The sequence below is a fragment of the Melitaea cinxia genome, chromosome 6 (assembly GCF_905220565.1).
Source record: "Melitaea cinxia chromosome 6, ilMelCinx1.1, whole genome shotgun sequence".
NCBI classification, from domain to species: domain Eukaryota; kingdom Metazoa; phylum Arthropoda; class Insecta; order Lepidoptera; family Nymphalidae; genus Melitaea; species Melitaea cinxia.
The window spans coordinates 12,590,340-12,606,979 of record NC_059399.1 but is presented as its reverse complement, the minus strand read 5'-3'; the positions used below and the strand labels follow the sequence as shown (position 1 = coordinate 12,606,979).

The 16,640-nt window shown below is 32.8% G+C and overlaps 1 protein-coding gene across 1 annotated transcript; it reads left to right on the top strand.

The window, feature by feature from the left end:
- The first annotated feature begins 317 nt into the window (after window positions 1-317).
- LOC123654378 (cytochrome P450 4d2-like) lies at window positions 318-12,669 on the top strand. Its single transcript, XM_045590289.1, has 10 exons — window positions 318-550; window positions 1,782-1,871; window positions 3,110-3,220; window positions 3,334-3,519; window positions 5,146-5,342; window positions 5,417-5,486; window positions 5,695-5,896; window positions 10,387-10,538; window positions 11,921-12,106; window positions 12,330-12,669. Exons 1-10 carry the CDS (start codon window positions 394-396, stop codon window positions 12,518-12,520), a joined length of 1,542 nt encoding a protein of 513 aa, XP_045446245.1. The 5' UTR covers window positions 318-393; the 3' UTR covers window positions 12,521-12,669.
- The last annotated feature ends 3,971 nt before the right edge of the window (window positions 12,670-16,640 follow it).

Genomic DNA, 16,640 nt, shown 5'->3' with positions numbered 1-16,640 from the left:
AGGCGTATAAATGAGTGCAAGTATTGGAATGTCTACACCGACCGACCGATATCCAAAAAAGGGGGAGATTTTCGATTCGATTGTATTTTTTTCTGTTCGCGTCACATCGCGTTTCGCGGCATGAATTGTAACGACATTACACGTCTATACAATTCATGCCACTTTAAAAACCGTTGCGTTTTCCTTGAGAACAGAAGGTTTTATGCGCCACTTTATGTGCCATGAACTTGTGATCCTAAAGTTATTACTGCAATAGTATTTGAACGCGTACCGTCGCCTGTATAAAAGAAAATGTCCATATAAAATGGAACGCTATGGTGTTTTACTGATACGCTCAACGCACGTTTAAAATATGCTCGTCTTCCATTCGCAGATGAATATCTTTCTTTCAAAATGATCGTGTGGTTCCTATTTGCTATGGCGGTGTTGTGGATCATTCAGTTTAGATATAGAAGGAGGAGAATGTACAAGCTGGCTTCAGCAATTCCAGCGCCTCGAACCGAGCTGCCCGGTATTGGGATTGCGGGTTCGCTGGCGGGAAATGCGGAGGGTACGTTTATTTAAATATTTTTTTGTTGAATTAAAGTAAATTTCTTTTTTAAATTAGTTTTTTACAATTCTAATTATTTTAAATATAGACATAAAGTACCCATTAACAATAACTGGCACTTGCGCTTGCTTTAATTTTAAAAATTACTGGAATTTCTGGAAAAAATGGAAAGGAAACAGATAGATATTCGTTTCATTTCATTATTCATATATTAAATTAATTTTCCAAGTAAAATTTAAAAAGGTAAATTATATAAGATTCATTTTAAAGAACTACAAGTAGTAAGTAGTTTATCTTAGTTCCAATTTTAAATGAGAGATTAAAATAATTGAAATTGTAAGAATTAATCGGTTAACACTTGTTAAGGACGCTGCCTATTAAGACTAATGCAACTGCAGCGTGAACTCATGTGTGTTGCCCATAGTCACCACGCTGGGCCGGCGGGTTAGTAACCGCATGGCTAGCTTTGTCGCACCGAAGACGCTGCTGCCCGTCTTCGGCCTGCGTATTTTAAAGCCAGTAGTTGGATGGTTATCTCGCCATTGGTCGGCGTTTTAAGTTCCAAGGTGGTAGTGGAACTGTGTTATCCCTTAGTACGACATCCACGGGAAGAAAGGGGATGGCTATATTCCTTACTGCCGTAACCACACAGCAGATCCAGAATACAATTATATAACTTCTAGAATATAATAAAGTTTTAATGTTATCAAACATATTTGTACAAAACAATCCCTTCGTCACCACTTTTCACGCCACGTTTCAATCAGACAAGCGTTGGACAAATTTTATATTTTACGGCTGTATAATAAACCAGTATAGGTTGAAAGAAACACATGAAAGTTTTACTTCATTAATAAATAGTTGAAAATAATTGATATATTTGTAAGTAGACTTATGTAAAAATAGCTGTGTCTATGACTGTCCGCATGGAATAGTGACTTTGGGCAGCATTTTTTGGATATATCTTTTGGTTTCTTTTGGATTATAAGCACCGTCGTTTGGGTATAACTTACGTGTTCAATGTGATTCTTTAAATTGAAATAACTTTTATATTTATGAACCGATTGACATAAAACGAACACTAAATGTAAAGCGAAGCCTACCACAATATATTAGCATTCAACTGCAACTAAATCGAAAAATCCGTTTCTGAGATTAGCGTGCACAAACATATTATATTTTCATTTTTATTATATGTATTGATGGTTAAATGCCACTACTTTATTTTCAGATATAATGGTGACCTTACAAAAATTAAGCTACGAAGCTATGGAAAACGATGGTATTGTTAGAGGCTGGTTGAATCACATTCTTTACTTCCGTAAGGTTTTTTCTTATAAGCTACAAATTATGTTAAGTAAGAGTCAGTTAATGCACCGATACAGGCAAAGTTTTTTTTCATATCATAAAATATATTCGGCTTAAATCCAAATCTACCTTATTATTATATACATTTTGACATCTCCTTAAGCTAAGCTTAACTAGCTACGTTAGCCTGGTTTCCTTCGAGCATATGACACTCACTTAGTCTTATCCTGGACATGAATCCAACTTATTTATTTGAAGTCGCCTTTTCTATTCACTACAATATTTTAGTCCAAAAGTAACGGTTCCATGTTCCCGGTTGTTGATAAAGTTTCAGATATATCTGACATATAACGGTAGCTACCAGAAAACATAAATAACGACATGGCTTTAAATATAGGTAAATTATATAAATTTTGAATGGCAATTATGAAGTGCACTTGAGGTTAAATTCCTATGCAATAAATTATGCATTTAATATAATCATATGGTGTAATAACAACAATGCAATTATTCTGTTTAATAAGCGTTAACCTTTGCACTTTTCGTACGTATAATATATTAGATATATAATTATTTATTACGTATCCACTTAATTTTCTGTAATTAATACATACATTAGCTGAGCCTCACGTTTAAACGCGTTGATTTGAGTAAAAAATAGCCTTTCTTCTTCTTAAAGCATCCCCAACCTTTAAATGGGCTCCAAATCCAGTTCAGAGGAATTTTTCACTTCGAATCAGTAGTTCTTGAGATTAGCAAGTTTAAACAAACAAATAAACAAACCAACTTTTCAAGTTTATAATATTAGTATAGATTAGTATAGATTAAGATATATATACTGCATATAGCAACATATAGGCAAAATTTCAACCTCAACCATTAGGTGATGTAGAAAGTACCTTGTCAAAGTATTAGACATCGACATAAATTTTTAACCTCAACTTCATTCATTTAAGGGTAAAAGTTTAGAAAACGCTGATACAATTAAATACCTATTACTTGTATAGATTAGTAACTTAAAACAAAATTTTCACGCCTAGAACAAAAATTACGAAAGAATTGACATAAACACTTAATTCTTTCATTTTAATCAGTTGTCCAAATATCAAGTTTTGTTTTCTAAATTCAAAAATGAAATACCCACGTACAAACTCTCAACCCTTATAGATTGTGCTAACTAAATAAAAAATTTGTACTATACGTAAGGTGTTATGTCACCGAATAAAATTATTTGTTTACTCCTGTCAACAGTGATATGTGATCCCATCGATTTAGAGGTAATATTGAAAAACTGCCTAGAAAAAGACGATCTGCACAGATTTATTCGAAAGATAATTGGTTACGGAGGTATTTTCGCACCAGGTAAATATTTTAAACAAAAGTCACTTTGATTTTTTGAACATATAGTTAGACTTTTCGTGTGAAAGTTAAGGTGATATAATATTTTTTTAAATAACACTTAATTGTGTTTTTAGTTTCAATATGGAGAAGACGAAGAAAAATTCTAGTTCCAGCTTTTAGCCCAAAAATAGTTGAAAAATTTGTAGAAGTTTTTTCAGAACAAAGCGAAGTCTTAGCACAACAACTAGCCAATAAAACTGGAATAGGAAAATTTAGTATTTTTCCTCATTTGTCTGCTTATACTTTGGATTCCGTCTGTGGTAAGATTTCGAAAGATGTATTTTTTTTTTCAAATTTAGGTTTATTTTCTATTTGTGCATGTGCGCATGTTTGTGTTAGTGGAAAATTTTAGAAAAGTAAAAATTTAATTAATGACCTTAAACGACACTGTTTTTATTAAAGTGAATTAATTTATCATAATTATTAAAATATTGAACTTCCTAACAATGCATGTATATTTTTAATAAAATATTTATAATAATTTAAGCTAAGATATACATACGACTAATATGCTTTGAGTCTCTTCCTAGAAGTTTTATATCTTTTTTTATGTTTTTATTTTTTATTTTTATTTAACTAGGTCGGCATACAAGAAAGAGTACAGTTCACCTGATGGTAGGCGATTACCGTAGCTTATAGATTTTTGCAAGACCCAAAGTATCGCAAGTGCGTACCCGACCGTATAACCAATTCCCCTCAGGAGCTCTGGTAACTTTACTCACCAATAAGACATAATTAACTGAGACCACCTTTAACTGAGGCAGGCACGGCAGAAAATATCCAACTCAAAATATAGAGCAGCCCGAGTGGAAAAGTACTTTGACCTTACAGAAGATCATAGCTAAATTTATACTCCCCAGGGGTATTTATAGGTTTAATATGAAAATAAGTTTTTTTTTGTTTCACCGTGGTTTTGTTTTTCTTTTTTTTTTCACGTTTGTCAATTTAAATTTTAAACGGATGGATGGTCGTAATTGGATAAATAAATAAATAAGTTATACTGTTTTCAAGCAGCATTGTGTTCCTGGAATGCGTAAGGTGATCAGAGCTCCTGTACAAGGTCGCGGGTAGGGTCAACAACGCGCTTACGATGCTTATGGTGCAGATGCAGACGTCTGTACGGTAATAGCTTACCATCAGGCTGTCGCACGCTTGTTTGCCGCCGTAGTTGTTACTAATTGGTTAATAATGAGAAAGTTTTTTTTTCTAGGAATATTGTAAACGTTGTAAACGTATGAAGTAACGCATATTAATGGTCGCTCCAGTTACAGAAGTATTCTAGCAAACGTTGCTCGTTTGGTTTTATATTGATTTAGTTACGTTTTTCGGTCATTAGACAGACACGCGAAGTCAGACTTTGAAATATTACGTTTCTTTCTTTTGAGAAAATTATCTTACAAGTTACATCATTTCTATATTTTAATAAGTAAAGGTTTCTAATAAATAAATAGGTAGTATATTAATGTAGAAATTGTTTCAAATAAATAAGCGTATGAAATTAAACGATGAGGCGTTAGTGAGTAGTAGGATATTAAACATACATATTGGTATGTATTGGGAGTCCGGATACTCCCACAAATCTAAAGCCCGGACGACAACAAACATTTATATGGCAAACGACAACATTCGACTCGATTCATATCGACTTGACTGTTGGCGCAGATAACAGTGACCCTGCTTTCTGCTCTAAGTTCGGTAAAATACAGGGCACATAAATATGTTAAATATTTTTTTTTAATTTATGTCACTAGGTCGTCAAACAAGCGTACGGCTCACCTGATGGTAAGCGATTACCGTAGCTTATAGACACCTGCAACACCAGAAGCACCGCAAGCGCGTTGTATGTAGTTATAATGTGACATGAATTTTATATTAAATTTTCATAGAAACAGCGATGGGCGTCAAAATTGGTGCTCAGAGGAACTCTAATTCGCCGTTCTTAACATCGTTAAATGAAATTTTGGACATTGTGTGTAAAAGAATTTTCCACCTGTGGCTGCAACCGGACTGGCTGTTCAAATGGTTTCCACAATTTTCCAAGCACGAGCGAAATATTAAAATATTACACGGTTTTACGGATGACGTAAGTTAGGAATAAATAAGACACGATTTATTAATATTAAAGTAGAACGCTTAAATAGGATACGTGACTTTTAGGTGATACAAAAGAAAAGAACGGAGTTGAAGAAAGATAAACAAAACCAACCAGAAGCTGATAACCATTACAGTAAGTGTCAAAAAATTACTAATGTATAGTTAAGTGTTGAGATATAATTTGTCATTTTAAAACAATTTTTAAATTTAAACTATTTATGATAACTCAGGCGACAATTCTTTTGATTATGCTTTCAAATTGCTTTTTTTTTTCTTTTTAACTCTAAATTTAAGATTGCTAAAAGAACAAGTCCTATTTTTTATTTTGTACAATTTTATAGATTTGTGTGACTATCAAAGAAAGAGTTTGCTTGATCTATTGATATATCTATCTGGCGGTGATAAGGGTTATACCGATGTGGAACTGCGTGAAGAAATTCTAACTTTATCTATCGCTGGTACGGACACGACTGCGGTATCTATCGGCTACACTTTGCAATTAATGGCTAAGTACCCGCAAGTACAGAACAAGGTGTATGAAGAGTGAGTCCAGATAATTAATATAGCATTTGCTTTAATTGTTAAAAGGTCATCAATGTAGCTTATTTTTACCTTTCCCGTAACTTTCCCGTAGCTATATAATAAGGGGCCGCTTCTTTAGTATTTGTTATTTTGGTAAATAAAACATTGTGTAGGTGATCAGCCAAATCTGTTGAATTGAATTATTTAGTTGTTTGAAGGGCTTCTCTTGAAAAACAATTATTCAATTTTCAAACTTTTTACAACTAGTCTAAATTTTTATTAATTGATATTATTTGAAGGAATGTACGTATAATTTACAAATAGGATTTATGCAATACACTCTATAATAAACGATATATAGCCTCAGGTATTATTTAATATATGGTATGATATTTATCCGGTTCCGGTGCTAAAAAAAGTCAGATGCTTTTCAAATCACTCCTGCAATTTATTACGAAACAGTGCAAACGTCATCAAGATTATATATTCAAGTAGTTCTCACAATTGTGTATCGAATTTCATACGAAAAAACTACTAAAATATAAATAATAAGTGCAAAAACTGTGTTAAAACTAATAATTATAAAGAGATCGAGGGTATATTACAAAAAGTAAGCAGTAATTTGATATCGTTTAGTTGCCAACATAATAAACAAAAAGTGTGATTGGCAACTTCAATTTATTTTGCACTAAATATTTGTTTGACGCAAGATAGCGCAACCGTCATCTGAGATGTCGTTACTTCTCGAAAAAATGAAAGAAGAATTGAATATGCAAACAATCATAATAATCAAGAGTATTATTTCAACCGTACTGCAAATAGTAGATGAATAATTGTGTTTGCTCGCAAACGAAAAAAAAACCGACTTCAATTACATCGACAAGTAATACAACGTAGATCGACGAAAAAATAGTCAAGTAACTACGCGTTATCAAAGATTACTCAAAAAGTAGTTATCAGATCTCGATAAAATTTAAATATGACCACATGATAAACATCAGCTTTCGATTAAATTAAAAATTATCAAAATCGTACACCCAGTAAAAAGTTATACGAATTTTCGAGAGTTTCCCTCGATTTCTCTGGGATTCCATCATCAGATCCTGGTTTCCTTATCATGGCACCAAACTAGGCATATCTCCTTTCCAACAAAAAAAAAAAAAAACTTATCAAAATCGGTACACCCAATAAAAAGTTATGTGGTATAATACAACGTAGGTCGACAAAAAAAAAGTCAAGTAAAAACGCATTATTAGATATAACTCAAAAAGTAGTCGTTAGATCTTAAATAAATTTAAATGGAACTAAACGACAAACACCAGCATTGGACTAAAAAAAAATTCTCGAAATCGGTCCACCCAGTCAAAAGTTCTGAAGTTACATGCACAAAAAACACAGTCGAATTGAGAACCTCCTCCTTTTTTGGAAGTCGGTTAAAAAACGAGATAAATGTGAAAAAGTTCGAAGCATTTCAATACATGCGAGACAGATTAGCTTCGTTCTCGGATAACTTACAAAAATATTATATCAGGTAGAAATATTTACAGAAAGCATTAATCTGTAAATCGGAAAATCACAACAACGTTATTCCACAACGAAATGCAACCCAATACGGTTGGTCTCCGCGGGTGAAGTAGTCCAGTGAAAAGATGCAAGACATACAGTATTGCGACAGTTAATATCGAACCTTGCTAACCATGGAAAGGTTGTTAGAATTGGATAATGCTCCTAAAAATGTTAAATATGACATATAGTAAAGTAGTTGGAGTTTATTTTATTTCATAAAGAAAAAATAGCAGGGCAACACGGAGTCGGCTCTATAATAAAAAATACTTGTAGCAATATATACAAGAAATATAATAGGGATATCAGACAGACTGGCAGTACTTAACATCAACCTACCTAATTACAAAAAACAATTAGACAATAATACAAGAATACACAACAACAGAACAAGCGGAACAACCAATACTAAATTGTCACAAGTAATAAACAAACATATGGACAAATATATTGTGCTAGTGGGCAACTTTAATGGTCAGGTAACGCAAAGCAAAGTATTCATGGACATAAGTAAACCAGAAAACTCTTTATAAAAAACGAAACCAAAACTTTTAAACTGGACAAAAAACTTATAATTTACTCCACCAATGTTTAAAATAAATACATAGCCCTAGAAAAACAATTGTAAGAAGCCAATACACTTCAAATCAAAGTGATCATAAATATCAATTTGACGACCAAAACCTTGCAACTCATAAGCACCAGGAGAGATCTTATATCGAATGGAACAAAAAAGAAAGCATTATAAAGATAGCGGAAATAAGCAAGGAAATAAAAGAAAGCATCAGAAAGGATTAAAATTTTAAGAGGTTCGAAAGTATTGAAAATCATATACAAAGAACAGTAGGAGTAAATAAAGCCGTAAAACGATTAAAAGAAGCTGCCAAACAATGGATACCGAAGATAAAACAGAAAGGGGAAATAATAACACAGCGCAAAAAGTAATTAGTCACTTAACTGCTAATTTCTACATATAACTATACGAAAATACGGAACCAAATGAAGACCAACTTACAGCGTGTATGCTAAAATAAACTTTCCAGAATCATTATTGGAACGAAAGACGACGAAACGAGAAAGCAATAAAGAGCCAGATAATGGCAAAATCGGCAGGTCCAGACAAAATCACAAACGAGCTGCTAAAAAGAACTTTGGAAGAAATAGCCTAAATTCTTACAAATATATTCAACTGCATTTCAACAAGTAACCTCATTTCAGAACAGTGGACACAATCGTATATTATTCTGATACACAAGAAAGGTGACAAACAGAACATAGAAAACTATAGACCCATAAGTCTGATGTCTAATATTTATAAGGTATTTATTTATTAATTTATTCTTAATGTACAACGAAATACAGACACATATAAAGAAAGATACAAAACAAGGTGTACAAAGGCGATCTTATCGCTAAATAGCGATTTCTTCCAGATAACCTTTGGGTACTGGTATGGTGGTAAGGTATTTGCTAAGATCATACTAGTGGATGAATCCAATGCTAGACGAACAGCAGTCAATTGAGCAGGCAGGAATCAGAAAGGCGTTTTCCACAATTGATCATATCCACATATCCATTGACATACATTGAAGCAAGTTTTTGAAAAGTGTAACGAATACAACAAAAAAGTTTTTATTGTTTTTATTGACTACACTAAAAATTTTGACATGCTTAACCACAGGAATATATGGAGCACCTTAAACCAACAAGGAATACCAGCTATATACACAAATATAATTAAAACGATTTACGCAAATAGTCAGGCCAGAGTCCAATTTGAAACACTGGGCAGCAAAATCTACATAAAAAGGGGTATCAGACAATGCGATCCACCATCTCCTAAGCAGTTTTTGAGAGCATTTTTCGTAAACTAAACTGGGAACGTTTTGGTTATGTTAAGACATAAACGGGTCTAAATTTAGAAAATGATTCAAGAATTACATGCAGAAAGATGAAAAGTAAGACTAAAAATGAACCCCAGTAAGACTAAACTAATGACCAACTCCACCAAAACAAACATAATCGTAAACCAACAAATCCTTGAATTCGTTGAGCAATATACGTATCTGGGCCAGCTAAAATAATGATCAAATTGCTAAAGAAATAAATATAAGAATTGGGACGGATGGAAGAAATAATGGTTCCTTAAGGAAATTATGCAAGCTCCAGACCTGAAAATGGCTCTGAAAAGAAAAATCTTCAGCACGTGCATCTTTCTATGCCTAATCTACGGATGTAAAACACGCTCGCTAACTAAAACTTTAAGGGAGAAGCTGGCCAAGTGCTCAATCAACTCTGATCTCAGAAGTAAAACTATACTTACTGATATCCTGAACAAAATAGATAAGTAGAAATAGAGGTGGACAGGTCATATGATGCGTGACAGGCTGTGACAGAATGGCATCCAAGAGACGGAAATAGGAAGCGCGGATGACAGAAAACAAGATGGGTGGACGATATAAGCATGATAGCTGGTCATCTGGGGACCGGAGTAAAACAGGACACAGCTCAATGGAAATCACTGAAGGAGGCCTATGCCAAGAGGCACACCGAGATAAGGAATATTATATAAACACACTTTATTATTCTTATTTTTATATAATACTCTTATAAGATGTAGGTATAATAGATAGTATATCAGCATCTACTATACTGCTACGAAAAGCAAGCATTTTAATTGAATTAATTTAATATAAAGTATTAATTTTTTAATAGCTCGCTACTCGTATATAAGAATTGAATCTAGTAAACTTCAGCCGCGTTTCGATGTTGACACACACGATTAATTTTTAATTTCCCATTAATCAGTCAATTAATATTGTGTGATAACCTATTTTTTTTCATAACATGTCGATTTTCTTCAGATTGATAGTTAAATAATGTATAAGTACATCATTCTCATGGAGGCATATAAAAAAATATTTTTAATCAACGTATTACGTTTTCAGACTATGCGAAGTTCTGGGAGACGCAAACAAGCCAATAGTTAAGGAAGATTTACATAAACTGAAATATTTAGAGAGAGTTGTGAAGGAGTCCTTGCGCCTCTTCCCTCCTGTGCCCTTTGTCATTAGAAAAGTTGAGGCCGATATTGAGTTACGTAAGTTGTTTGTTTTTAAACGACTTCCAAAAAGGAGGAGTTTCCCAATTCAATTGTATTCATTTTTATTTTTATGTATGTTACCTCAGAACTTTTGACCGAGTTGACCGATTTCGATGATTTTCATTTTAATCAAAAGGTGATACGTGTGATGTGCTTCGATTTAAATTTAATTGCGAACTACCTAGTAAGGTACGAGCTATATCTAATAATGCGTATTTATTTGACTATTTTTCCGTAGATCTACGATGTATGATGATGATGACTTTTTTCGAATATACCGATTTTAATGATTCTTATTTTATTTGAAAGGTGCTACTTATATTGTAATTAAATTTATATTTTATTTAGATCTGTTCACTACTTTTTGAGTAATCATTAACAGGATGAAATAGGGGAAGGTTTGAATAGTTTGTTTTTGGATTTCTGACTAGAACTAAATAATAAAAATTGCTTCGACCTTTCGACTATGCAGTTGAAATGAAGTATAAAAGTTAGTAGTATATTTCGCTTTGGAACAGGTGTTTAGTTTTGAGATGTTTTACAAAGATTATATATTTATTGTTATATTTACAAGTTATATAAATAACAATGTTACGCGCATTATACATACATACATACACGTTAATAAGATCGGATGGTAAATCATGAGAAATGATAAAACGAAGAAAAACCGACTTCAATTATATCGACAAGTAATACAACGTAGGTAGACGAAAAAATAGTCAAGTGAATACGTATTATCAAAGATTACTCCAAAAGTTGTAATCAGATCTCGATGAAATTTAAATGTGACCACATGATGAACATCGGTTTTCGATTAAATTAAAAATCATCAAAATCGGTACACCCAGTAAAAAGTTATGCATGAATTTCGAGAGTTTCCCTCGATTTCGATCCCCAAACTAGAGATATCTCCTTTCCAACAAAAAAAGAATTATCAAAATCGGTTCATAAACGACGCAGTTATCCCCGAACATACACAATGTATATATACACGGTCGAATTGTGTAACCTCCTCCTTTTTTAAGTTGGTTAAAAATCTAAAGTTAAAGTTGTTATGTAGGTATAAATTAAAACTACATTAACGTTCTTTATAATTGTAATTGAATAAATTTATTTAGTATTTTGGTCATAGTCACCACGCTGGGCAGGTGGGTTGGTAACCGCAGTGCTGGCTTTGTCGCACCGAAGACGCTGCTGCCCGTCTTCGGCCTGTATTTCAAAGCCAGCAGTTGGATGGTTATCCCGCCATCGGTCAGATTTTTAAGTTCCAAGGTGGTAGTGGAACTGTGTTATCCCTTAGTCGCTTCTTTTGACACCCATTACATATTTTTCATACACACAGTATATATCTTTATAAAAGTATTTTTTTGTTTAAGCATCTGGTCGTATACTGCCTAGTGGTTCAGGGGTCGTAGTATCCATCTGGGGTTGCCACCGCAATCCCAAGTATTGGGGTCCGGACGCGGAGCATTTTGATCCCGACAGATTTCTTCCAGAGCGGTTCAACTTGGCACACCCCTGTAGCTACATGCCTTTCAGTACTGGTCCAAGGAATTGCGTCGGTTTGTATAGTTAATAATTTATGTACAAGACTTAACATTTTTCCAATAAAACGAGGAATCAATTTTTTACTTGATAAGCTAGTTGGTGTATGTTTTATTTGCACTTTTACATAGTACATACATAGTTTGTTTCTTCCTTTTACTCTTTTCATTATTGTTAGTTTTGATAATTTTAAAATTACTGTGCAGTTGATTTGTTTTTAATTTAATACAACAATTTAAGGTTACCAATATGCTTTATTGTCGATAAAGACGACGCTGTCGAGAATTCTTCTAAATTACAAAGTCGTCGAGGAGCCAGAGACCGGTCCGATTCCTCACATTAGAGTGAAACTAAACATAATGATGAAGGCTGTGGATGGGTACCAGGTGGCTTTGGAAAAGAGGAAACCATCAAGAGTTACATCGACTTAAGCTTAGTAATTTCGTCCTAAAAGTATAATACATTTTATATAATTATAAAGTAGTTGTATATTTATTTAATATTTTGGGAGGAAAGATCGTTTGATTTGGATGAACTGGAACTTGTGATTTATTAGATTATAGACTATAATGGATAACTATACAAATTGTTTTTATTGACCCTGAATTGATAGCATCAAGTATAAAGTTTTATATTCGATAATATAAAAATCTAACGTAAACACATAACAGAATATTGAATGCTACAAGTCCATTTATGTTTTCTTTTCGAAGCGGTGTGGCTGCGATGAAATAAACCTCTAGCAAGCAGTTTGTTAGTTAATTAAAAACATAGTTTCTGTACCAGAGCCAGATTTAAGGTTTACGAAGCTACAGCCCCAGGATCCACGAGGGACTAGCTCGCATAATAGATATTATATACGTATATACATTTCTTATAAATTAATTAAAAAAAACTAGCTCTTGTACTTTACGTGATTTAAATGACAATGAAAAATCTGATTACTAGATATAAAAGTTTATAGCCTCATTGACTTATGACCATCAAATTAAAATGCTCGAGAATTTATTACTTGGTTATTTTAATTTACATATTATTATTAATTGCAGTTTTTAATGAATTTAGTCTTGATTTGTTAAGTACTCAAGAGCGAAAGAAATTTTTAATTCACTTAGGCTACTAGATTACTTATAATCGTCGTGTAATGTAATTATTGTTCATCAAAAAACTTGTCATACTACGTCTCCGAATAGCGTGCGAGTAAAATATGTAAAACTGACTAACAGAGTGATCTTTTTTATTTTTTGTGTTACCCACACATTAGTAATTCTAAACATTTTTGAATATCATATCAATACCGTATCGGTGACACGGTCAGTCGGAGACGCGGGTTTGAACCCCGCTGGAGCGGTCAATTTTTGATATGATATTCAAAAATGCTTAGAGTGATCTTATCTGTATATTTCATAAACATATTACATTTTCATAAACAGATAGTCAAAAGAACAACAGCTCAATGCTTCGGCACTAATTAGGGTAGCATTTCAAAGGCACTATTTTTTTTTTGATTTTCGTAAAATTTAATTTATATAAGTTCAAGTTAATCCAGTAAAAATGTAACATTTTTATTTTATTTTATTGAAGATGAATGAATATAATACAATTTAAACGAACAACGGCGATTTTAAAACTTGATAATTTTTTCTAATCTAATACTATTAAACGAGGAATTCTTATATATATATATATATATATATAAAATCTGAATCTCGGAAACGGCTCCAACAATTTTCATGAAATTTAGTATGCAGGGGATTTCGGGGGCGATAAATCGATATATCTCATTTTTAGAAAATGTCGTTTTATCCCTGTTTTTATGCAATGAAAAAATGGATATAATATTGTTAGGATACGATGATAAATTTTGCAATTGTCTATAAATTTGTATATATTGTATGTATAGCTCAGGTGAGAAATCTGCCATGTCTCTTATTTTTTTTCCCTTTTTTTTCTAATTGCACTCATGATTTTTTTTATTTAAATAACCAGATCATATTTTTTATTATTATGTCGGTAAAATCGGAAAGTATTATTCATATTTTGTCAATATGTAATTCGTATTTAAATATGATTTTCAAAAAACACGATTTATTAAAAATAACGAGCTATGCTCGGTCACCCAGGTACTAAAATCAATAACAAAATAATTAGTTGTAGTAGGAATTAGTATTTGAGCGCAATGTAGTCGGTAAACACGCGTGGCTCAATTACTTGTGGTTGAGTTCTCGCTGTAAAGTATGAGCTTCGCTCTATTTGCATCACTAATGATGTGATGTTTTGAGACATGTCTTTTATTATCTGATCCATTAACCTATGTCATACGGAAAATATTTAAACAAAGCAATATTATGCGTTTAAACTGATTTAATGTTTGGTTAGAATTAGTGCCCGTATGATGATAAGTTACTAAAAGTGGTCCAAATTGAAAGACTGTTGAAAGAATATTAAACAACAATTAACAACCGCTCGGGTCTCGTGACGCGTGTGCCATGTACGCGCCTACACACCGGCGGTTTGCGGGTTTCGATTTCCGCTTGAGATGGATATTTGTAGTTGTACAATTGCTTCTTTTCGGTTTGAATCTCTGTCCTTATGAGTCCCCCCACCGTACCTCGGACAGTACGTTAAGTGGTTGGTTCCGGTTGTTATCATATACACCTGATAGCGATCGTTACTCATAGTAGGGAATACATCCACCAATCCGCAGTGGAACAGCGTAGGGAATTAAGCTCCGATCCTTCTCCTACGTGGAAGAAACAGGCTTTTGAGGAGTAGTTGGATGTACAAGCTGAACCGTTATATATTAAATAAATCTGCTGCTGTTAAATTTGTTCAATCGAGAGATTATTCTTTCTCTCGCCCTAGCTTTATATAACATATGGTAATAAGATCAATATTCCTTATTTTTCTCTTCTAATTCTCACTGTTTTGACATCGCAATATTTTACTTGGCACTCACGCGTGTCCAATGTCACTACATCTGCTTGTCTCAAGTCTGCGACTGAAGGTTGCCTGGGGGAAACTGCTAAGCGAAATTGCTATCGTCAGTCAAATCCCGTGGCATTCTTCTTAAATTACCATACATCTATACCATCGGAACTATACCATACTTAAACATTTATTGTTTACTATACATTGTAACTCCTTATTATACCTTATTTATAATTTATTAAAAAATTTGTAAAAAAACGCATTCAGTCCTAATTATTATTACTTTCAACTAAATGATACCTTAATAATAAACGACCTTGGTAAAGTATAATTCGTAAAATGCAATTTATGTTTTGGGCCATTAGAACAAATTGTCAACATAAATCGGTTTGTTTTATGGTAATTGATTCAGAATTACAAATCGGTGATTAGTTTGTGATTACGGACATGAAATGACGACTATACGAAAACAAGTAATTTAGTAAGTCTTTATATATAAATAACTACAACAGATTTTTTATAAAATAACGTCATTTCAGGTAATTTTGTTTCATTTAGTACTTAAATAACGATCTGCGTAATGTATATATGTACATGGTTGTACCTACAGATTTCTTTTTTCACGAATTTTCGTTTTGTATCCTAACGTATTAGTGTTTACCTTTTTATTTATTAAAATATTGTTGTTGCTATTTAATTAACTATAACAACAAATTAGTATGATTGGATTCGGAAATCAAATGTTCAGTGCCACCGTATAAAAAATATTTGACACCGTATATTTTTTAAACCAGGCTAAAACGAAAAAAAGCACTTTTTTGCATGGGAATTGGGACATTTTTAGTATTTATATATTATATTTGTTGATGTAAACATAGTTTAACACACACTGAGATCAAATTTGAATTAAAAAAAATACGATATTCAATTTTGCTAAGGAGCCTGTGCTAAAAGTAAAAAATAAAATCTGGCCTAAAATTAAGACTTAAGAATTTATCAAAAAAAAAAAAAAAAAAATTAACAGTTAGATCTATAGTTTTCTCAGATATATAAACTATATACATTTATGTACTTGATTTTTCAACTTACTGCTAAATTAGGTTAATATTTGTGCTCAGCGCTCTATGGTAGCAACTTTTATGCTCTGACATTCTTTGCTATGAAGGTCAATGTGACAAGTGTAATAGAGCATAAATAGAACCGTCACGTCATTACATTCAAAGAAAGGCTTTTACTTAGTTACTGATTTTACTAAAAGCAGCGTGTCACGAATGCTCGGCTATAAATCACCCGGGTACCTTTGATGCTCGCAGGAGCAGTGCCGGGTAGGCGAGCGGCCGAACTAGTCGGGCCCCTGTCACGTGAAGCCAAAGTTACCGATACGTAAACGTATTGAGTCTTCATCATGTAGTCAAGAAATATAAATCTGAATGCGTTAAGTTACGACGGAACACCGTGCCGTATTCGCTTTCGCATGGAAATTAGACGCTTTTTATAACTGTTAAACTTTCTTATGGGTTAAGGTTTTCTATTTTTTCTTGAATAAATTACGAATATATTAACAATTTCAATTTACTGAATATAATAAAGACTATGAACGTTTTAGATAAAGGATAAGAG